At 47.9% G+C, this 22,071-nt stretch overlaps 10 protein-coding genes across 10 annotated transcripts; 5 read left to right on the top strand and 5 right to left on the bottom strand.

Annotated features, from left to right (window-relative positions):
* Positions 1 to 894: 894 nt before the first annotated feature.
* On the bottom strand, positions 895 to 2,915 carry BDR25DRAFT_301543 (amino acid transporter). Its single transcript, XM_033689601.1, has 6 exons — positions 2,669 to 2,915; positions 2,553 to 2,623; positions 2,351 to 2,495; positions 2,246 to 2,297; positions 1,470 to 2,197; positions 895 to 1,421 (listed from the first exon to the last, which is right to left on the bottom strand). Exons 1-6 carry the CDS (start codon positions 2,816 to 2,818, stop codon positions 987 to 989), a joined length of 1,581 nt encoding a protein of 526 aa, XP_033551907.1. The 5' UTR covers positions 2,819 to 2,915; the 3' UTR covers positions 895 to 986.
* A 2,147-nt stretch (positions 2,916 to 5,062) lies between these two features.
* Positions 5,063 to 6,488, top strand: BDR25DRAFT_351544 (uncharacterized protein; the record flags this gene model as incomplete). The annotated part of the gene is made up of 9 exons (XM_033694871.1): positions 5,063 to 5,199; positions 5,250 to 5,320; positions 5,358 to 5,457; positions 5,513 to 5,567; positions 5,615 to 5,644; positions 5,677 to 5,844; positions 5,948 to 6,039; positions 6,399 to 6,423; positions 6,462 to 6,488. The coding sequence occupies 9 exons, from the start codon at positions 5,063 to 5,065 to the stop codon at positions 6,486 to 6,488; spliced, it is 705 nt and encodes a 234-aa protein (XP_033551906.1).
* Positions 6,489 to 6,609: 121 nt separating this feature from the next.
* BDR25DRAFT_340651 (SET domain-containing protein) lies at positions 6,610 to 8,802 on the bottom strand (the record flags this gene model as incomplete). Its single annotated transcript, XM_033693530.1, has 2 exons — positions 8,023 to 8,802; positions 6,610 to 7,970 (listed from the first exon to the last, which is right to left on the bottom strand). The coding sequence occupies exons 1-2, from the start codon at positions 8,624 to 8,626 to the stop codon at positions 6,610 to 6,612; spliced, it is 1,965 nt and encodes a 654-aa protein (XP_033551905.1). The 5' UTR covers positions 8,627 to 8,802.
* A 184-nt stretch (positions 8,803 to 8,986) lies between these two features.
* On the top strand, positions 8,987 to 10,190 carry BDR25DRAFT_340650 (uncharacterized protein). Its single transcript, XM_033693529.1, has 4 exons — positions 8,987 to 9,164; positions 9,385 to 9,449; positions 9,536 to 9,596; positions 9,773 to 10,190. Exons 1-4 carry the CDS (start codon positions 9,042 to 9,044, stop codon positions 10,010 to 10,012), a joined length of 489 nt encoding a protein of 162 aa, XP_033551904.1. The 5' UTR covers positions 8,987 to 9,041; the 3' UTR covers positions 10,013 to 10,190.
* Positions 10,191 to 11,829: 1,639 nt separating this feature from the next.
* On the top strand, positions 11,830 to 12,811 carry BDR25DRAFT_384616 (uncharacterized protein; the record flags this gene model as incomplete). The annotated part of the gene is made up of 2 exons (XM_033697887.1): positions 11,830 to 12,206; positions 12,259 to 12,811. 2 exons carry the CDS (start codon positions 11,830 to 11,832, stop codon positions 12,809 to 12,811), a joined length of 930 nt encoding a protein of 309 aa, XP_033551903.1.
* A 93-nt stretch (positions 12,812 to 12,904) lies between these two features.
* Positions 12,905 to 13,920, bottom strand: BDR25DRAFT_301542 (uncharacterized protein). The gene is made up of 3 exons (XM_033689600.1): positions 13,704 to 13,920; positions 13,296 to 13,654; positions 12,905 to 13,232 (listed from the first exon to the last, which is right to left on the bottom strand). The coding sequence occupies exons 1-3, from the start codon at positions 13,843 to 13,845 to the stop codon at positions 13,122 to 13,124; spliced, it is 612 nt and encodes a 203-aa protein (XP_033551902.1). The 5' UTR covers positions 13,846 to 13,920; the 3' UTR covers positions 12,905 to 13,121.
* A 561-nt stretch (positions 13,921 to 14,481) lies between these two features.
* BDR25DRAFT_280695 (uncharacterized protein) lies at positions 14,482 to 15,915 on the top strand. The gene is made up of 3 exons (XM_033687837.1): positions 14,482 to 14,895; positions 14,950 to 15,149; positions 15,216 to 15,915. Exons 1-3 carry the CDS (start codon positions 14,607 to 14,609, stop codon positions 15,540 to 15,542), a joined length of 816 nt encoding a protein of 271 aa, XP_033551901.1. The 5' UTR covers positions 14,482 to 14,606; the 3' UTR covers positions 15,543 to 15,915.
* Positions 15,916 to 17,084: 1,169 nt separating this feature from the next.
* On the bottom strand, positions 17,085 to 18,173 carry BDR25DRAFT_214257 (uncharacterized protein; the record flags this gene model as incomplete). Its single annotated transcript, XM_033684785.1, has 1 exon — positions 17,085 to 18,173. A coding segment is annotated over one exon (1,089 nt), but the record flags the coding sequence as incomplete, so codon positions are not given.
* An 835-nt stretch (positions 18,174 to 19,008) lies between these two features.
* Positions 19,009 to 20,088, top strand: BDR25DRAFT_384605 (uncharacterized protein; the record flags this gene model as incomplete). The annotated part of the gene is made up of 3 exons (XM_033697886.1): positions 19,009 to 19,160; positions 19,213 to 19,410; positions 19,524 to 20,088. The coding sequence occupies 3 exons, from the start codon at positions 19,009 to 19,011 to the stop codon at positions 20,086 to 20,088; spliced, it is 915 nt and encodes a 304-aa protein (XP_033551899.1).
* A 172-nt stretch (positions 20,089 to 20,260) lies between these two features.
* BDR25DRAFT_384604 (putative transporter) lies at positions 20,261 to 22,045 on the bottom strand (the record flags this gene model as incomplete). The annotated part of the gene is made up of 4 exons (XM_033697885.1): positions 20,261 to 20,539; positions 20,592 to 21,442; positions 21,498 to 21,803; positions 21,856 to 22,045. 4 exons carry the CDS (start codon positions 22,043 to 22,045, stop codon positions 20,261 to 20,263), a joined length of 1,626 nt encoding a protein of 541 aa, XP_033551898.1.
* Positions 22,046 to 22,071: the final 26 nt, after the last annotated feature.

Raw genomic sequence — 22,071 nt, 5'->3', positions numbered from 1 at the left:
TATTACTATATTATACTTTAAAAGGCTAATATTTAGTTTAATACCTAATTTAATAGGTTTTTAATATATAGAGTATTAAGTAGATTAATTTGCATAATAGTACTAATAAGTAAGTATATAGTTAGTATTAATTTTATTTTATATTTTAGTAATAACTTACTTAATTTAAAAAATACTTTTACTTGTAATGTCTTTTTTCTTAATTTTCTTCATTTAACTAATAGTATAAATATAGTGCTATAAACCTAGCTTTTTACTTTTATCTTTTATTAAGTATTATTAAAGTTATTAGCTGTTAAATATTCTTTATTTATATCTAACTTATCTAGCTAAATATTAGTCTAACAAATTAAATTTATAAAGAGAAAATATAGAGGTTAAAATAAGATTTAAAATAAGATTTAAAATAAGCGTTAAAATAAGCGTTAAAATAAGCTATTAGTTATCTAATTTAGATTAGAACTAATAGAGGTAATTAAAGTTAAGGTAATTAGAGTTACAGTTTTACTACTAATGCATACTCCTTACTATTCTAAGCTCCGCTTTTCCAAGACATTTATGAATTAGCGTAGTAAGTTATAAGTATAGCAATATTTGTTGTGAACAAGAGCTTTCTGGTTGCTGAAAGTAAAAGTACCCCTTATTTGTCTCTCCACAGGGTGTCTCGCTACGCAGGGAGTGACGTTACATTGGTTTTATTTGTAGTAAAACAGTATAGGATAAAGCTTAAAGTACTGAAAAGGAGGTATCAGATGGTATTACTAGATGAATCCTGAAAGAGATTTGGGAATTCAAGAAAGGATATATAAGTATCAGGGCACATAGCAAAACTTAATGTACCTAGCTCAGACCGAAGAGTCTCTATATGGAACCCAAAGTGCTTTTTAGTTTATTGTGGCACGTTAGCTCTCTACCCGTCGCGCCATGACAGGAAGTTACAGTTAAAGAAATCTCGCTGTAACATGCATACTACAAGAGGGCAAGATTTATGCCGATTTCCGTACATAAGTGACCGGTCCATCATAGACATGTCTGCCTCGGAAAAAATAAAAGAGCAAGGCAAAAATCATTGTTCCTCCAAACATCATACTGCTCCAATTCATCAATTCCACAGTCGGCTTAACCATCCCAGGCCAGAATGAGAAGAAGAATATGAAAATCAGGAAGACGAGGGATATGAGGTTGATTGGGAGACCAGTGCGACCGAGTTTAAATTCCGATGGCAGGAGGGGTTCACCTCGGATTCGCTTTAGGGCCATGCAGGAGATAGACACTATATATGAGGACATGAGAGCAGCAGAGCCCAGTGATGCAATAGTGTTGAATGCAACGGCAGAACCGAGGTTGATTAGAGAAAGGAGGCATGCAACTGCGAATGAAAAGCAGACGGCGTTGATAGGAACATCCCACTCTGGTGGTACCTGAATTGTGTGAGCGACGTTGCAGTGGTGGTGTGCCTAAGGGCTTACATATGCGAAGGTCTCGTGGAAGGGGACGCCCTTGTCTCTCGCAAAAGCGAACAGCTGACGAGAAGAAGTAGCTGTGACAGAAACTGCAGAAAAGGTGGCCATTGAAATGACCACTGCGCCCATGAGAGAAGCTCCCACAGCAGATTTTGTTGTGTTTTGGAATACGTATAGGAAGGGCTGCCTTGTCGGGGACTCTAAGGCATCCTCGACGTTTCCGAGGACGCAACAGTAGGTAATTATAATTATCCAACCCATGGCGCCGTTGACCAGTATCGACCATATCATAGCCCTAGGAAGTGTTTTGGAGGCATCGCGAAGTTCTTCCGATAAGTGGACTGAAGCGTCAGCTCCAATAAGGGGCATTGCAGTCCCTATAGCACCCACGATAGTAGCAAGACCCTTGCTACTCCAGCCTCCAAAGTTGTTGAAGGTCGTGAACACGATGCTTGCGTCGGCAATAGGACCCATGACCCACAGTACAGCTAGGACAGCAAAGAACCCGCAAATGTGAAGGACCAGAATGACGGCTTCGATCAAAGGGAGTTTCTTCGCGAAAAATGTGTTGAATGTGACATTGAAAGCCGATACGGCAATCACAAGTAGTGTCCCGTGCCAAGCCTGGAAGACGTAGTCAGGCTTGTTGATGACGATTAGGCCTTGAATCTGGACGCCCGCGAGGAACGCCGCTCCAGCAGAGCTGACCTGCCATCCGAGAGTACACAACCAGCCTATGAGACGTGAGTCCAAGTCTAGACGATATTTTTAGTCGAACCCACCGATCACGTAGCTTAAGAACTTCTGAGCTCTTGCAGGGGCAAACTCGCTGATCTGTGCAGCACACTTAGGGCCAGTCTTACCACGGAATTCGGGTAAGTACGAACCCAGTGATATTGGCCTCCCGAAGTTGGTGCCATGGATCCCATCTCCGCCATCGAAATAGTGACACAAATGAATCCCATCCAACTGAACAGGTACGTCCAGATCAGACCTCCCGTACCACCGTTAGTAAGTCCAATTCCTGAAGTGCTAGACACTGGTCAATTACAAAAGCATCCAGAGTAGCGCTTTCAGTAGCGCAAATACCTCAAAACAATCTCCCAGCATGCCATGAGAATCATGGAGAACCCGAAAATGGACACGAATCGAAAGTTGCGCTGTTTCGAATTAGCAATTATAGCTGCAACATGAGATGGTCTTACTCGTAACTCTTGAACTTTACCCATCCTCCACATGTTTTGCCTGTCGGCACCGGTGCCTTTCTTCATAGATACTGCAGCCTCATCTTCACTCAAGTCAAGCTCATGAAGCAGAGTGTTAACGCCGATGACTTCCTTCGTTACTTCTGCCATGGTTAACAAGCTAGGCTAATAGGGCGAGGTGTTGCTATCGAGTGCAGACTTTGGTTAGACAGAATGAGGGACTAGAGCAAGCGCAGAGAAGTTGAAGAAATGTGCTTGGTAAGAGGTTTACAAGTGGGGCCCTTTCCCTTTGAATCAGAGCCGTGGTCACTCGGGCAAGCGAGGGTACAGCCCAAAATGGCGGGATGAGAAATATACGATGTTGTGCGACCGTCGGACGGTCCGAGCATGCTGCAAGAAGATTTGTTTGCGGATGTGGGAAGTCAATAAGTTTGACACCACTGACCATCCAAACGCAGCACAGCAAGGGACATGCAGAAACTCCACTGGGTCGGCTGTCGGTTCGTTCTCATTCCGGATAGGATGCACGCGTGAGGCGCGTCCATCTAGCGAATCAGGCTGGATCGTACTCACATTCGACCTGCAAGAAACCCCTCAAGGATGCACACCCCTAGCATCGTATCCGCGACGCGGCAAAGCCGTTCCTCTCTCATCGGGTTATTGGAGTTAACGACTTGGCCATGTAACACGGCGCTTGAACGATGTGATACAAAGAATACGGCCTAATCGTGCCGCGAAACTCAACCCCAAGATACGATGTCCGTTCTATTAAGGTGCTGAACAGTGGTCTCTACCGCACATCATCAAGAGGTCATTTTGTGCCAGGCTTAAGGCGGGAAATAAAGCTAGTCGCACTTCTATTTCACTCTGCGCTTTCGCGCGCGAAAATGCACTCGGCCCCAGGATAACATCTTCAGGTAAAGTATAAAAGGAATATGTCGGTTGGCTCACTCCTCTAGATGGCTACGCATCTGGTAGTGGGTCCCTTTCCTGCGTGGCTACGCACGCGGTAGGTGGATAGGCAGCTGTACGCTAAGCGTACAGCCTGTAACAGGGTGAGCAGGTAAAGATCTTCTTGTGATTAACTACTGCCCTCTCTCTTCGTACGAAGAAAGAGGGTTGTTAAGTACACTTAGCCCAACGTTTCAGGCAACTTAATTCAACCGTACTTATGTACGGACAGAATATATATATTCGGAAAATGTAAGGTTTTCAACACGCGTGGCACGCAACCATGCATGGCAGAGGACTTTTGCTTTCCCGATTCTTCTTCTATCGGCTCTCCTCCAATTAGAACTCAGAGATCGAACTATATTCCAACTAACGTGTCGGCTCAGATGCAGAAGATAATTCTGGGACGAACCCGGCCGCCCGGAATCAAGATTTATCGACTCCAAGCCCAGACCCAACGTCAGCTGAAACATACCACGTCGAGAAAAGTTCCCTATCTATCACAAACACAGCGTTAGTATTCCTATTTCGGCTTTTAGAAGAACGCGTGTTGCTATTGAATGTACTTCCCCAATGTTAAGGAAACGATTCTTGACTTTGATTAACCTCACCAATGGATATCTTTTGAGCTATTCTAAGTCGTCCTTGTTGCGATAATACCCACCCCTAAAGCGTTTATAATGACATTCCATTCCGATTTTGGAATGATGATGGATTTTGATGCGGATTGATTGCAATTAAGGCGGCTATCCTGCAAAGTCTTTTAAAATCCTGTTTAGGGCAGATTATAGTAGCTTTGGGAGTTAGCCTGAAAACCTGACCAGAGAGCTATCCCTTGGCGGGCACCAGTGAGGAAGGCCTGAAGGCTAGGGGATGTCGTAACAGGCTGGGAAATGTTAGGACTGAAACTTGGATCTATCACTCAGAACAGACCCCGGCAACAGGTAGCGTCGGAAGTAGAAGTAGCCAAGAGATGACTACTAAGAGAAAAGCATGGTGGATAGTGTGGCACGGGGATGCAAAGCAACAACGAAAGGAGAGATACAACATCGTCTTTGCCTATTGGTAGATATAAAGGGAACACGCTCTGAAGGCAGACACCTTCCCTTACAATTATGCTCCGAATAAGACTTCATCTGAATGCCTTTCAAACCAGCCTTTTGCGGAGCCGGGGAAGGTTTTCAATCCTCCCGAGACGATTCCTCCAAACAGCGACCCTTAAATAAAAGTTGAATACCGCCACGCTGGTAGGTGGCTGATTAGTATATGTCGGCAGACGCTTCCTTTGCTGTGCCACAATCAATCACACGCACCCATCATTCGAACATGGGATATCTTCTGGCCCCATGCAGATAATGTAGAGATGTCGGATTTATGACACACTGAGTGGTGTGAAGAATACTCACTGTCCGCATTAGAACTGCAGTGGGCCGCGCTGCAGTCATGGCGTTAAGACGGGGAAACGCCGGAGGCGCTCCGTGGGAATCGCAAAGGGTAAATAATCCGAACCGTGACAGGCCGACGCGGCCCCGGTACCCTTCCCCATTGGTCATATTCCACGACAGGCCTCACCGCGACTAGTGGAGAAGCTTTCCTCAAAATAAGCGATCTAAGGTCTGTCCCTGTGAAGCGAGAAATTTCGTGCTGAGAAATATGATAAGTACTTTTACTTTGCACCGCTCAAACTCTGCACACACTTTAGTACGTACCATATTTTCATATTATGCATGTGCTATAGGTGTTCTTGAACATGAAGGCACCTTCACTACGTCTGGTTTTAAAGACCTCCTTTTATGGCAAAACAGACTTCTCTGCGATAGAACCATTATCACGCTCTTGTTGCTATTAAAACTTATAGAATAGTTCTATCTAAGCTTGTAAACGTTACTAGAGTGTTTCAAAGCTACTATCAGCGCTGTGGCTGCTATCGCACGAAGATTCACACAAGGTCACCACGCGTATTAGTACCTTCAATGAAAATAATCATTCATCTAGGCTAGTGTGATACGATCCGACGTCTCTCATGTCATTTACTTAGGTCGTCGTCAAGGGCTCAGCCTGTGGCTGTGCAGAGCCCTAGCACACGAGCCGACCCTAGCTCTGTAGGCCTGCCCGCCTCCAATCACCAACTCAGCGCTCTAGAACTTCTTACAGAAATCGTCACCGCACAAGGTCATGGTCAGGGAGGGTCGGCCGTCCTCTCAGTTAGCGTGATCAAGGTGCTTGTCCACTTCTGAATATATAAGCTAGTTTAGTCGAGTTACTTGTATATTTACCTTTGCCGAAGCCTGGCCCGCTGAACCTCAGTCTTACCGCGCCACATTATAGGCTGTATGCTCGCTACACCTCCAAACTCCTTTATCACAAATTAAGAATATGCCAGCTTATAACGCTCTTGCAGTGACCCGCTCTCAGTTGCGGTCAGTTACCTAGCTATATCTTACCTTGCTACAGCGGGGTGCAGGCTAGCGTTGTTGCAGTAACTATAATCATTAGTTAGAAGAGAAGGTAATGTAGTTATTCGTATCTTTAATTAAGAGTGTACAATCCTTAGAACTTTAAAAGCAAATAAGGCGAGAGTAGAAAGTAAGAAGTATGTAAGAGATTATCATACTTTGTTTACTAGCAGTTAGAAAAGTAAACATAGTCGCTTTAGTTAAGAGGGATCTCACGTATATCATACCTAGGCTGTGCTGTAATAGATAAGAATAACCACAACCTTTTAAAAGCTGTTAGGTGGCCGTGCCTATATACTTTGACCGTTCTCGCTGTTCCCTAGGCCTTTCTATCTTTTTGTGCCTATCGTTCGCTAAATAATTATTACCATTGCGTGCGTTAACAGCAGCCTCCGCGCGAAACTTGCGAGTGAAGAGAGAATTAACTACGACTTGGATGTATAAGCTTTCCTTACTAAATGAAACGATTAGTTTAATAAAGTTCTATAATTTTTTCATAAGAAAACAAGTTTGCATTTCTAAGAACCTGTTAAATTACGCACTCGAAAAATGCGGGCTCGCTTTGGCAAGCCACTCCTGGATCCTTTGTATCGCGACGCGAGGCACACCCTTATATCTCTCGCTATCGTACGTATCATTAATAGCCCGCGCAAGGCGCTGAGCTTTGGCGATCGTGAGTCTCTTTGCATTGGCCCAATTCTCCCTTTTCACAAAGGCATCTGCCTCGCTCACCAGCTCTCGTCGCTTCTTCCGCACGGCTGGATCGTCGGCCTTTTCCGCATCGCAGCGCGTACAGTTACATTGGAAACCCCAAGTGTTCATTAAAGCAGTCTGCCTTGCGTCATAATCGCTCGACTCGTCGTAACTGTGGAAAATCTCTTCGCCGGCGGCGATGGGTCGAATGGCGCGGAGCACCATTAGGTCGCCAATGCATTCTTTCTTAGCATTGGCAATGCAAGAGTGATTAATGTAAGCGGACCAGATCCAGAGGCCGGTACTCGCGTTCGTTGCGCCTTCTTCGCCATACTGGCTGCCTGGACCAAAGGTGTTACGAGATATGATGTCATGGACTCGAAAGGTATCGACGACGGGGCCATCTTCAGTCCAGGACACATTTTTGCCGTCTCCTTGATAATCTCCGTAGAGATCCATGACTCTTTCGATCTGAGAAGAATTGCTGAGAAGCTTCTGTACTGTCGACTTGCTCAAGCCAACCGGGGACACTCTGATTCTGTCGTCGCGCAGGTCGTATGTCATCGCCGTCAAAGCCTCGCTTTCATGGCCCCAAACTACGCAGAAAGCTTTTTCACACATGATTATCCCCTCCGCAGGTATATCGCGGGATGCAAATAGGCCACGGCCTCGTCCTGGGCTATCTCTGACATTGGTGTTGTTGATGAAACTTGCGGCATCAACCCGCGGACGTGCTCGAGACAGGCCATCCCTAATTTTCTCCCAATCATATATTCCTGTCTCTTGCTCATGGAGGCGCATCCTAATCTTTCGCAGATTGGTACTTGCGTCTTTGTCGCCAGGCGTAAGCTTCTGTTGCTCTTCAAAGAAGCCCTTAGCCTCCTGATATTCGCCGAGATTGTATGCAGCGCAACCGGCACGGAAATAGGCTTTGCTGTCGAGATCCTTAGATCGCTGGTCTTGTCTGCCAGTAAGGGAGGCTTTCGCATCAGTCTTTGCTTCATCAAGTTGATTCAGAATGAGATTGACGTGAGCGCGATTGCGAGAGATATCTCGGGCCAGGTCGGGATTGGTATTGGACACAATCTCTTGCCGAGCGACCTTTAGGCCTTCAGTATATTTTGCGTGAGCTAGCCAAAGATCTTGTTGTTTCAGCGCGGCATTGCCCCTGTCTTTACACGTACTCGCGACTTTCTCTGCTGCTGTTGCGTCCTCAGCACGACCATGTACTTCATTTGCCCAAGTCAGACATACTATTGGCAATTATCTCATCCCTACAGACAATTAGATCTGAAGGATGGTCGATCCGAATGGTAGCTTCTCCTTGATCGGTGAGAGTGAAATAGGGCTCCTTGATTACGAAAACGGATGCCGATTCTAGTACGTCCTCGTCGTGCCTTGACTTGTGCAGACACACCTCTAAGCGCTCCATCTCATCTCCCACTTCGTCTTTCACCATTGTCCATGACCTGGCGGCAAGAGTGACTACCGGACTCGCACGCTTGACAGTGAGCCGACGGCCACGATGATGAGTCTCCATTTGGAGATCTCCAAGTGTCACCGGTTGTAAGTCTTGGAGGGCGATGATGCATGGCGGGTACGGCTGCCCTACAGCAACAACTGGCAACGTACCTCCCCAACCTTTCGTCCGCGTCATCTCCGGGTCCGGTGCACCTCCCATATCTGCCATTAGAGACGCACCAGTTGCTCGGCTGATTGCGGCTTTCAAGTCTCTTGGTTCCCGAGCATGACCTACAAGTTCGGAACATTTCTTTAGTCGATTTTTGACGGTGTTCCGGATGCGCTCCGCTTCTTCCTCGGTGAGATAAATAGTGTTTCTTTCGATCTGAGAGGCCATTGTGAGAGACAAGTGTCATCAGAGCTCTAGCACTAGAACGGCTCTGACCAGTTCATGTAAAAGGTGCTCACAGCGGATTCCCAGCTCCCTCTTATAAGGGACCCCCATTCGCCCTATTTAGAGTGTACTCATAGAAAGAGCCAAATAATTCTTTGTAAGGCTGAGGAAGGCCTCCCAAGGAGTAGGGGTAGGAGGCGGAGCGAGAAGGGCGGAGGGCGAAGGTGAAAGGGCGGAGGCAGGCATCCCGTTCCTTTGTACTCCTGCGACGCAGCTACATACTAATTTGTACGGTGCCGAATTTCTACGTACTTGTCGAGTTTAAAATCATTCAATTACAACTCCAAATCATGAGTAGGGGAATAGAGCTACCCCCACATAAAGATCGCCATTGCAAAATTGCATAAACGTGTCATCCATGATCGGTGCGAATATCGATATGAGGGGTGGTCCGTACCCCAAGTGGAACGTCGGCAACGCTAAACGGTCTCTCGGACCCCAACTTGCTTCAGCACAATTCCCTCCGAACTCTAGGAACTGGGTCAGTCATCGTCAAAATAGACCACACCTATCGATTCCTTCCGCTCTCGACTGCATGATTTATCCCCGATCTGTTCTGTAAGAGAATGATTGTTCCTCTTGCTGCCTTTTGACTCGCCTTCGCCGGTCGTCCTTGGGAGTAGTTTATTTATAGTCCGTTGTCTCAAAACAATAAGCTGACTCAAACGACGCAGTATCCCGAGATGTTGTTGTGACTTCAGATACTGAGGGATGCTTCTCGTCCACGCAACCCAGCCGGCAGATCAGCTTGGACTTCAGTGCCGAAGTAAGTGGCGTGGTTAGCTTCAGCATCAAAACCGACACGGGCTCACCATTGCTGTCTCTCGCATTCGCTGAATCTTCATCCTTCAGGCGATCTATATCTCATGACGCCGGAGCCGTACCAAGCCAAGACTACAATACGGCGCTCAACGTCAGCATTCTTGAAAATTCGACATTCTGCCGCATGCCAAGTGAACGATTTAGATGTGGCTTCCGATTCATGCCCATCAACGCACTCAAATAAACGCAAAGGTATGGAATATGTCTTGCGAGATTTGTTTTGCGCCCGATATGTCGAATTTGTGGGATTACTCTGGATACTTTTAGACTCCAGATGACAACCTGCTCATTCGAACATGGAATGATGGGGCTTATACCGTTCAAACGAACATCGCATCGCAAGACACTTGTCGATTTCCACCACAGGTACAGCCTGACTGGGCGTACAATGCTTCTCTCGGTGTCGCTACTCCGTTTCTTCTCGGTGGTACGAAGCGGGATCCCACTGTTTGGCGGAGAGGTTCTGGGGTTCAGGGATCGAATTCTGCTCTCGGCCGTCGGGGTTGACCGCTTTCGAAAATCCGCTTGAGATGTTATTCTATCAAAATAATAGTACGGGAATAGTTCCATTTGCAGGACTAGCCACGGAAAATTTCAGGGTAAGGAACATGAGTGATACTTATTTCACATGGGGTTTACTAGCTGTGCATTACTATGCCATCTTCACCGGGAATGAGATATGGTTGGATACGCATTGGGAAGCCATAAATCGAGATTTGGAGTTCATTATTGAAGCCCTGGATAATGAGGTAGGTCTGCACAACCAAACGGCTGGGGTCGGCAAGGTGGAGGTGGATACAACAGGGCGTTGAATGCGCTGGACTACCAGCCCTGACTTTGTTCACTTCGTTAGTGCGGTCATGGACAAATGACACGAAGATTCTCATAAAAGCTCACGAACGTAGCGACGCAGCAATGCGACTGAAGGCCTCATACAACACCTTCTATGGGGCGCGGAAGTGAATCTCTTTCGCGACAACCAGATCACACACCTCGCCCCCAAGATGAAAATGCCCTTGCTATTCTCCTCAACCTCACCAACTCCTCGCAAACCATAAGCATTAGCTCCATTGTAGCAAGTGGGCGGTGATATTACCGAAGCGCAGCGGGTAAAATTTTGGTGCGAGCTACACGGGTTTCGGTCATGGATGGAGCTCTGGGCCGACACAGGCACTCACAACGAAGGTGCCTTGGTCGGAGATTGTCGGGTGGGAGGAGCGAAAATGCACACCAAGGCCTGGAGGGTTGAGGGAGGTACAGAGCGGGCGAGGGTCTACTAGGGTGTTTTGACGCCAATTGGCGAGTGAAAGATGATGAAGCGGGGAGGATACCGTAGAGACTACATTTAGAACGCCGAAGAGAGCCAGAGGTAGCTGGTGATGCGGTAGAGTTGCGAACAGGTCACCCTCGATGCGGTCGAGTTGAAAGACGTATGGATTGCCGGGGTTGGGTGGAGGGTTGTTCGAACGGTAGGGTGTACATGATGACCAATTGACCAATTGACCCTCTTGCTAGAACCAAAAATAAAGCAAACCAGATGGAAATCTCTATCCTAAAATACCGCTGCCACGTTCCACTTTAGGTGGCGATATGACATATGGTCTTTGCGACCATTCGCTGCTGACACCAGGGCGTAGCCTTGTTGCGCGCGCAAATTGCACATCCGGGGCAAATAAGCGAGAGTTCCTATCCTAGTACGAATCGATCCAGGTCCACACTTCCCTAAAATAGGGAAGCATATCTTCAACCTTAAATTCTCGCTCATTATCCTAGCCGTGACCCGCCACATCGACAATTGAGGCGTTGACGACCTATTCGCTTAACTGCATGCAGAAGCGACAATGCCCGGAAGCTATACCATCCGGGCCACCAAGTTTCTTTTCTGTCAACCCCGGCATCTGGGAACCCGACGCTTGATTGAACGTTACTGTGAGGCATGACATAAAGGCTTCTTCTGATTCGTACGATGTTTCGACGGGAGGAAACGTTTCCGGAGATCAGCTCGTTGAAGTCTCGATATTCCGTTTTGGGATGGAAGACGACACTGGATCAATTGATAGAGGCTGAGTACGATCTAGGAGGTGCGTAAGTCTGGGCGCTTGAGAGACAGCTGCTGTTGTGGTCGTGGGTAGATGATGTTTAGCGGGTTGGGCTGTGCAAGATGGACGAAAGGCATCCGAACGGAGGTGGAAAAGGAGAGCTGTCAATAATCCATAAGAAGCGAACAGTTGGGCCACTTCCATACCTGCTCTTTCTTCTCTTTTCCACATGCCCAGAGATCTTCAAGTTGCCCAGCCCTCTCTTCCACTTCAATATCCACCAACATGCTCTTCTTCGTTTCCCTCGCCCTTCTTGGCGTAGTCAGCTCAGCAGTCGCCCAGAACATGTCCCTGTGTGACAAGTATACAACGGCATTGCTCATGGAAAACAACGCGACAAACCAGTACACGCTCTTAACACTTCTTGTGAACACGGTCGTCATTGGCAATTATACTCAACCAAACAAGAACGCGGTCCCTGGTATTCTAGCCAAGGGGATTTACAAGGGCGAGGAGGTTAATCTGCTTCAATACTTCGACGGTTCCTTAAAGTCTAGTAATGATGGAGGAATGTCGGGCGTGGCTGTCAACTTCCTCGACGATGGCGGAGCAGCCCCATTGATGATGAACAAACCTGCCAATGGCATGAATTCGCAACAATAGTACGTCTTACTCCCCTCTTAGGAATTATATCCTGTTAACGTATGGTTTAAGTTTCCTCTTGACCCATCTCTATCAATTCTTCGGCAAGCTTCTCGGCTGCTCGGGTTACAGCATGATGGGATTCCCGAAATACTCCGGCGATAATATGGCCTCGGTGCACGCCTTCATGGACCTAGACCCTTCCGAACTCGGGTACTTCATCACGCAAGTCGGGCTTGCAGCGAGTTCCTTTGGTGTGAGCTCTGACGATGTCAATGCCGTTGCCATGGCTCTGCAGAAGCTGTTTGGATACCGGTGTAGCCCGCCAGCCATAGTCATTCCGGAGATGGGGCCTACACTCAATAGTATTTGTCAGAATGACAAGTGTCCTCTGGATCCGATGGCTCAGTGCTCAGCATACCCGAATAATGGTGTGACAATGGAGCCAATGATGGCGAATGGTACAAATATGTCAATACCAAGCTCAACGACAACAACGCCTTCCTCGACTCTAAAGGCCTCATCGACTACCACTACTGCGACTAAGTCTACAGGCGGCGCACTGGCGGAGCGCGTTAGTATGGGTGCCGCAATTGGCATGGTTGTTTTGGTTTTGATGGTTTGAAGGAAAGATTTTCTGACGCATCGAGAGGATTTTGACCGGATCCTCAAATCATAAATGGATAGCAATGATTTGATTGTCAACTCCTCAACCCGTTGCCTGTTTCTGCGAGAACTCCGTGAATGAGAAGTGTTCATGTATTCCTGCGCAACATAGAAGAAGTAGCGCATCGACGAGGTTAGATAACGCCCGCTAATACGCAAACCACGTGTGCACATTAAACACTTCACTATATAACATTTTGAGCATTAAGCGAAGCGGCTGAGCCTGCACGGCTCGACACGAGTGGGACGGCTTTTATAAGCTCTACTCATCAGTTCCCAAGGCCATACATGAGCTCCATCACTACCCATCCAAAAAGACCAGCGGGGTTTGCGAAAGCCATATTGGAGGCGCCGTTTGTGGATTGTTGAATAATAGAGGTCTAGCACAGGCAAATAATTAGCGCTACTCGGATTGCTGGCCATGAACAGGTTATTGGACATACAGTTGTCGGTGTTGCCGCAAATGTTCCGTTTGGAGCTTGAGTGCTCGAGCTGCCTATGGTGCTCGAGGCAAGTGCTTTCGTCCCGGTCGTTATAGCAATTGAAGATGTGGCTGATGGGGCAGCTCCAGAGCTACTTTGACTGCTAGCTGCTATCGCCGGTCCGACATCGGGCTGCTTCCCGGAGAGGGGAGTTGTAGAAAGATCACAACTCGCTCCAACTTTACTCAAGGTGTTTCCATACATTTTCCATATGTCCTCATTGTCAGGGCCAGAGCATTGGAGACAGTTTTTGTAGTCACTGAGGAATGCTTCGTTCTCGCAAACATTAGCATTGGCTTTGGAGAGCGTGATCGCTTGTCCTACAGGCGGGAATTAGCCGGGAGATGAAGACAGTTGGAGGTTCCGTACCGCAGTTATCGTGGCAATTGTAGGCTGGAGTTCCGGGCTCCTGTCGTATCAGCATTACAGCGAGCTCATGTACCTCAACCACTTCCCTAGCTGCGACGAAGGCGATCGCGAAAAAGGCGCCGGTGAGGGAGATGAACACCATTTCTACAGTTGAGATTTAAGACAGAGGAACAATTAGTGTAAATATAGGGAGAGTTTATACCCTACCAGAGTGCAGAAACCGGGGTTTTGTAGCTCCAGGAGCGAGCTGTGCAGCCTAAAGTAGTGCAAACGGAAAGTACGAAGAAAGGAATGCCGGCATCGGGCATTCAACGTGCTACATTACGCCTCCCGGGTATGTTACGCGATCCAATATTCTCAGATAGGGTGTAAAGCACAGAAGTGGAATGATACGGATATCAAACAACCAGGCCAGAATCGGAGATACGGGCTTTATCTGATCATATGATAAGATTAGATGCACGAGAGAGAATTGGCATGCGACAGTGGCCGCGTATTGGGTGGGATGGCTCGGCGGTTGCTTAGGTGCAGCATTAGCGCAATCAGATAACTTAATTCCCTGTCAGAACGCCGAAGCAGATGTTCAACGTTCCAATGGGAATGCGCTAACGATTGAAATGTGCTGACAGTCTTCGCGGTAGTGCGCAGTTGCCGTTGGCGTGTGTCTAAGAACCCTTCCATTGGAACTAGTTTTTGCATGCTATTCGCGCGGGTGGAGTTCTCAATATTAAACCATCTTGGCGACGTCACTAATCTGCCCAAGGCCCGACACCACTACCTCTCACAGCACACGCAACGGGCCACACCAGAGATTTCTAGGTGGAAGCCAAGACGAATAAAATTACATAACAGCAGCCTGCGCCATATGTCGACCCCACCTAGCCAACTCTCGTGCTTGAAGTGATGAAGATGCGCCTTGTTTCTGCCCTTTGCATTGAACTCTTTGTCCAGCTGGCGCTGGCGGATGATACACCTAAGCATGGTGAAGGTGAGGAAGGGAAGTCTATGGGTCCGGTTGCTTTTCTTTGGCCTGATGACCGAGTTTGGAATGCTACGTACGATAACGCCGGGCCATGTGGCAGTCCAGCTGGAGTGACAAACCGAACAATATTTCCTCTTTCTCAAGGCGCAGTGGCTCTCACTATTGCCGACGACTCTTGGGAGGTAGCAGTGAGGGTTGCGTTCTCGAATGGTATGGAATCTCAATCTGTCGAGTCGAAGGTGCACGCGCTAAGCGGATTTCCAGACCCAACTACACAGGCAGAGTTCAGTGATCAGGTTGTCAATAACGTTTCGGAGGTCGCACCGGGCCACCAGTGTTATAGGCTGAACCAGCTCGAGGGCAAAACGGCTGGCACTAATGCGACAATCCAGCTGGAGTATTGGTCGGAGTTCGAGGGCGAAAATGACGGGAAGAACCAGTCGTTCTTCGCATGTGCTGACGTTGTGGGTATAACCCAATTTCGATCAAGATATCTGCGTGCTTTATCATGCTGATTTGTTGTTCTTCAGACCTTTGTCGAAGCGAAGGACTTCACGCTTGCGGTGCCATGTTTCAACGTCACAAGTGACGGCTTCAACGAGCCGGCGCCCAGTAACACGCCCTCGTCAATATCTGCCGCGCCAACAAATGCGGCACCGACCACCGCCTCTCCTGTTCGAGGAACTTCGTCCGGCAGCCTCTCTATAGGGGCAAGGGCAGGGATTGCGGTCGGTTCGATAATCGGGGGTTTGGCCATCATCGGAGGTATCGCATTTCTGGCAATGAGGAAGGGTAGAGAGAGCGCCAGGAAGGAAAGGGAAGAGTACGAACTGCGGACTAAAACGTTGAGCACGTGATCCGAGGAGAGTGGAGGATGAAGGACGGAGAACGGCTGGCATTGATCCAATCGTCAGGAGAGTTGCGAAGAATACTAGGTTTGAAGTTTAGAGGTTCATATGCCTCTCTAACTTAACGATGTCGCGAATAGCCATCCCGCCAAGACTCCACTCCGAAGGACCATAGTAGCCTAGGCAGAGAGTGTGAGAGCCAAATATCTGAATTTATTTACGATCGGGTTTATTGGAGGGACTCCAGCAAGTCGCTAAAATAATCGCACCTGCCTACGCGCTGCTTTTCAGTAGAGCTGCCACCTATCTGGACACTTGGTCTGTCCTACTTTACGCCACCACCATCTTCCTATTCTAGAGCATCTGCATTCTCTTCTCCCCTACTACTTCTTTCTCTATGTCTTATTCTTAGGATTATTTTACACAAATTTAAGCGTGTATATCTCTTACATAGCTTCTAAGACAAGCTCCCTAAGGTTGCAACTTAAGTTAAAAAAGGTAAGGTCTTTTTAAAAATAATTATAACAGAAATTAAGAGAGAGCCTGTTAAGGCCTATATAGACATAATAACAAGAGCAATAGAGATGTTAGTAATAGTTCCTATACCCTGCACGCCCTCCATCTACTTGCACCCTGTTCCTTCTGTAGTCGTACACACCAATCACTAGCAAAACCGGCTTCACCCCGCTTTACGAATTTAGTAAAGTTGCCATTATCATAGGAACATGATTTGTAGGTTCAAGAAAATAATTCTCCATCATAACTCGAGCTCACAACCCTACGGCCGGTGCGGGCCTGCCACCTCCCTGCAACTGGTGGCTATATCGGGCGTCAAATCCATTTCATTACTGTACCCTCACTTATAAGCATCCTTACACAGCTCGACCCGTTCTACATTGGCTCTGACTCTGTATCTACAATGAAAGCAAAATCAAAGCCCTATCAAAATAGACTCTATCCTAGCATGCCTGTGAAGTGGCTTGATATGTATGCTTCCCTCTATTTAATCAGCTTAACACCAGATAGTCCAAAGAAGTGGCAGCCTTTCCACTTAATTCTAGAGCTTCACCGTCCATAATGCCGTGGATGTACGAATCACCTATGAAAGTATATCCTTCTTCTAGCTCTGACTCCCCAGCAACCCCAGTAGTCCGATGACGCCGCAACACGAGTGGGACAGAGCTGCCCAAGACAACCGTAATAACATCACCTTCCTGACATCAAATGGGGCAAAATCCTATGTACCCACCTTTAATGACTGCAAATTTGCGTCCTTTCGTGACTATGCTCAAAGGCCGTTGAACGGACCTAATATCATCATCAAGACGTGCCTCCACCCGTGTCAGAAACCATTCTTGCCATTTTCGAACCGTGAAAGATCCGTTGGAATGGGAATGTGCCGAAAAAAGGGCCGACTGTCTCGATTTGGGTCTAGGAAGTCCTCCATACTTCCGCACACGGTGATCCAGAATGCTAACTTTCTCGAGATAGTTGTGTTACAGTAGATCTCCTCTCCGTTAGAGTTAATCCTTGCAAGATCATACATTTCGTTCAAAGGGGCCCCGTACGAAACGGAAGGGAGTCAAATACAGACCCCGTAGCTTCGATTTCATCCAGTACGATTGCCCTAAGAGCAATCCTTCCAGGAGCAATTATTTTCATATCAGCAGCTTTGCTTCCGCATGAATTGTAGAGGCGGAGGCGACCCAGCCAATTTAGCCACCGCGTGTAAGTTTTATCCTTCTCACATGAACTGGTCCAGTCAGGAACAAAAGAAGGCAAGTTCAAGTTTGGCTGTTCGAATGGGGGGATGTGGCTGAGGACCTCCAACTTTTTGCGCTCGACCACAGCTAGAGCGCTGGCTTCGAAGAGCTCTTCAACCGTATATGGTGAGTATTTCGGTTCAACAAGACGTTCGCATTCGCCGGTAGCCAGGCCTAGCATGCCATATACCTTGTCACGCATATCCTTTGCCTGTCGGAGACGGAACTGGCTGAGGATATAGGGGAAAGATATTTCATTAAGAAGCAGTCGAACATACTCTAGGCTCTCCATCACGATTAAAGAATGGAATAAGCTGAGTTGAGCCGGATCGTCGAGCTTCGAGCAACATCCATGTTGGTGGTGGAAAAAATGACGTACACTCCGTCTAGCTAACTGGCCATCAAGGACGTAATTTCCGCACTGAAACATCGATTCTTGGGCCAAAACCCACTCTTGAACAGTCCAGGCGCGAGACCACCATGGGAAACCGAAGAACTTCTTCAAAGCATCTTGGATTTCTCCCGAATTCATGCTCTTCCCCTTGACTTCGGCACTGGGGGTTAGCTTAGGATTGATGTGCAGGTTCTGGTTCTCTCCAAGTTTCCTCATGTATTCTATTGCGAGTTCGGAATTTTTCCACGACTCCCCAAGCCATATCACTACACTCCGGGCCTTTTTATAGATGGAGCTCATGAGAGGCACTCGTTTCTCACGCTCCTCTTGCTGGGATTGGTTTATGCAAAGTGCATCAATCCACAATGTTCGGTATTCTTTGGTGGAGCGTAGGTTCTGAAGAGCAAGGTAGAGATTCTCTGTGACTGCCATAGGATGTCCTTGAAGCTGGATTTCCCCCTGATGCATTCGATGACCCCATATGATAATGCTTCGTATGAGTTAGTTGCGCCGTCAAAATATACCAGACTTAAACTGCAAATGATAGCATTATTCTTCTGAAATGATGGTTCGAGATGCAGGAGCCTGATTTGGTTCTTATTCGGATCGAGGTCGGTATATTGCATTTTCTCGTCTCGATGAATCTGCAATATCGCCACACACGGATCTAATGTTCATCCTAGAGGGAGAATACCAGCAAAGTAATGTTTGCAGACCTAAATTATTAGCTACGAATAAACTCTACTACCTAAACTGTGCTGCAACGCCCTCACCAATGTGATTGGGGTGTGAGACGTTCACCGGAAGGCAGAATCCATGGCCGTGTGACCACAGCTGCAGGCTGAAGCAGATGTTAGGAGCTGTATTAGGGTAGCTGAGACAGTTTCTAAGACGCTCCACAGCATGCAGTCAGCAGCACGCGCAAGATTCCGTTATCGCAAACGAATTCAAACGGAGCGTACTATAACTAAGGGAGCGTACTTATTACCACCGCTAGCTAGGAGAGTAGCCGACCCGCTCCTGGGTTGTAAGCTCAAAATATGATAGAGAAGGCCCTTCTCGTGTAGTTATAAATCACGTGCCTGTGCTAACGGTGCTTTTCTGGATGCGAAGGTGGGGTGCTGCGACTTCGCTTCCGGGTAGGATGGTGTTGCAACCGCATTCAGGTTGAAGCCAGTTTCAGTAACGACAATTTCCACTCGAACAAGATATCAAACTCATGATAATTTCCATTAGCCTCGCAATCTTTAAGGTTTCCCGCAATAATCCAGCAGATCCTCTCTCCAAAAGGACCCCGATCCACTAAATTGGCCCCACTATGACTACCGAAATCTTTCCTCGAGAACCCAGTGCGCTTTCTCTCCCCTTAGCTTCTCCGCCACGTCCAAAACGTCGCGATGTTTCCACAACCCTAAACTACTACCGCGACCCGGGAGATGGCTCGCTTCCCACTCCAGTCTTCGTTGGGGGGTAGAGTGATTTCTCTCCGTATGGTTTAGTCTATAAGTGACGACTTGAACAGGGATACCGTGATAAACGAGCGACCTACAATTCCTACACCAGTGGTTGTGCGAGACGTCTCTGGCGAAGAAGACAAATATCGCTTAGACAGCCACGGTTTCGAGTTTGTGCGACATGAAAGCAAGGAGAAAGGATTTGAAGACGATGATGCGATTATTTCGCTGTACTATCGCGAGTGTGAGCAGATTTATAAGAGCGCGTACGTACTCACTCCCTTCATTCTTGCGCACAATCTTTACATAAATATCTTATCTCAAGTCCATCTGTTTCCATCGAAAATGGAACAGGGTAATCTGTTCTGATGCCCCACAGCACGGGCGCAACCTCCGTCCATATTTTTGGACACCTCGTCCGTCGTGGCCCAACCCACTGGCACTCTCTCGGAACCGGCAATGCCACGAAGAAAGGTCCCCTCCACCGTGTTCATATCGATCAATCTTACCACGGTGCCGAACTTATCCTCCGCAAGCATCTTCCAGATGAAGAAGTCAAGACGCGCATGAAGCACCGATGGCAAATCATCAACCTCTGGCGTCCTGTTTCCACAATCTTCAAAGACCCGCTCGGTGTCGCCGCTGCGCATTCGATCCCGGAGTCGGATTTGGTAAGTGCCGAGGTGGTTTATACAAAGCAACCTCCACCACTAAATCGGAATGAGACTTGGACGATATTACCAAGCGATAAGCATGAGTGGTTCTTCAAAAATGAGCAGGGGCCTGAGGATGTGTTACTGATTAAGTGTTTTGACAGTAGTGAGGTGGAGGGAATGGTGAGAAGGGCGCCGCATTGTGCGTTTAAGGATCCGGAGAGGGAGGGGGAGGAATGGGCGGATCGGCAGAGTATTGAAGTGAGGGCACTCGTATTTTACGACGAGTAGGTAGAACTTAACGATGATATTCTAGAAACAGGTCGAGGAGAATTCTTGTGCTCAGAGGAGAGCAAAGCTGTCGTTGAAATCAAAGTATGATGAATTATATATTCTACACACGAATCGAAGAGTAAGTAAGTCCGTTCCCTCTCATCTATGCTCTAAATCAGTCTGCCTCCTTCTAGTGAGTAAAACTCTGCTGCGTATTCAGCTTCACAAAGTGCTTGTTCTCCCTCTGCCACTGCTTCGAATACTTCACACCAAACCCATGGGCAAAGACCTCTCGAATAGCCTCTAACGGCATTCCCTTGCATTCCGGATAGCAGAAAATGATGAAGATCCAGCCGGCAACGCAAATCCCGCAGTAGAATCCAAAGGCGCCGGATGGGGTGATGCCCTTCATCATGGAGAGGAACGTAGATGCAATGATGATGTTCGTAGACCAGCAAGTTACGGTGTTCTAGGCAATGTGAGAAGAGGGGATAAGAGAGAGGCAGGTAGGATAAACCTACCAACATAGTTCCAACCGCACGAACCTCTAGTGGAATGAGCTCGGTACCAATCCATCCCATAGTAGCAACCCCAGAAGAGAAGAATGCAACGTAGCAGATAATTGTAACGAGCAGGACGATTCCAGGCCATCCCACCGTATCCGACTCTAGTTCTAGGGTGGAAAGGTTGATTGGAATAAAGTGGAAGGAGACGGCGGCAATGAGCAGACAAATTGCCATTCCAAGAACCGTGACTAGAAGAATAGCGCGTCGACCGAATTTGTCTACAAGGACCAAGTTTACCATACTAAACACCCAGTTAGTCCCGGAAACAGTGATGGCGACAGCTGTGGCGTTGTTGAAGCCGACGATCTTAAAGAGTGTTGCAGAGTAGTACATCAACGTGTTGAAACCACCCAGCTGCGAGACCGCCATGATCAAGCATGCAGTTAAGACAGCGCGACCGGTGGCAGGTGTAGTGAATATTCGGCGTAATGACATCCAAATAGAATCGTCGACCATGGTTTGTGTTGCTTCCTGGATGCTCATTTCGATACTATCAATCTTCCCACGACGCTGCTCCTCCGTGGAGGTAGGGTAGATCCTATTGAGAACCTTCATCGCCTCTTCCGATTTGTCGTGCGCTACAAGCTGACGCGGAGACTCTGGACATAGGAAAAGAAGGCCACCGAGCGCGATAGCCGGCGCAGCACCAGTACCAACAGTTGCACGCCATGCCTGGGAGGTGGCCGGATTTCCTGCTTTAGCAAAACCGGCACCAATAGCAGATGCAAGGAGTTGACCGAAAGTCACAGACATGTTATTGAAGGCAATCATACGACCGCGGTATTTGGCAGGTGCTAGTTCAGAAACTGCGGAATTTATTAGCATGGATCTTGAGGCATCCAGGAGTTGCCGAATGCTCACTATAAAGGGGGCAAACCATCGCTGCGCTACCAACTCCAAGACCGACTACAAACCTACCCACCGCAAATTGCGAGACCGTAAATGCCGCCGTTTGAAGTACGGTACCGATGACGAAGATGACACAGGCACACCAGATGGGCATCTTTCGGCCGAATCGATCAGCCGTGAAGCCAGCGCCGACAGCTCCAACGAGGGCACCACCGGAGGTGAGCGAGGTGACGAGCTCTTGTTCTGACGAGCTGAGGGTATGGCCGAGCGAGGTACCAATGGTAACGAGTACAGAGGAGATGTAGCCAGTATCATAGCCTAGAAGGTTGATCAGCATTTGAGACCGACAGTTTAATCAATGGGGAAATACCAAAAAGGAGTCCCCCGAGCGAAACGACGATGGAGATGAGCCACGCCGCTTTCGACGCGGCCGTTGCCTCGATGCCAGAGAGCTCAGCGATTTCATTAGCGCGATCTTGCGCGGAACCAATCTTTTCGATCTTCTCTGCATCGTCGAATTTGATTTCTTTCATGGACGAGGTCTTTGTGTCGGAAGCCATTGCGAAGCCGTATCTTAACCAAGAGC

The sequence above is a fragment of the Lindgomyces ingoldianus genome (assembly GCF_010093535.1).
Source record: "Lindgomyces ingoldianus strain ATCC 200398 unplaced genomic scaffold BDR25scaffold_6, whole genome shotgun sequence".
Classification (NCBI taxonomy): domain Eukaryota; kingdom Fungi; phylum Ascomycota; class Dothideomycetes; order Pleosporales; family Lindgomycetaceae; genus Lindgomyces; species Lindgomyces ingoldianus.
The sequence above is the reverse complement of the archived record's forward strand: the minus strand, read 5'-3'. Positions and strand labels throughout refer to the sequence as shown.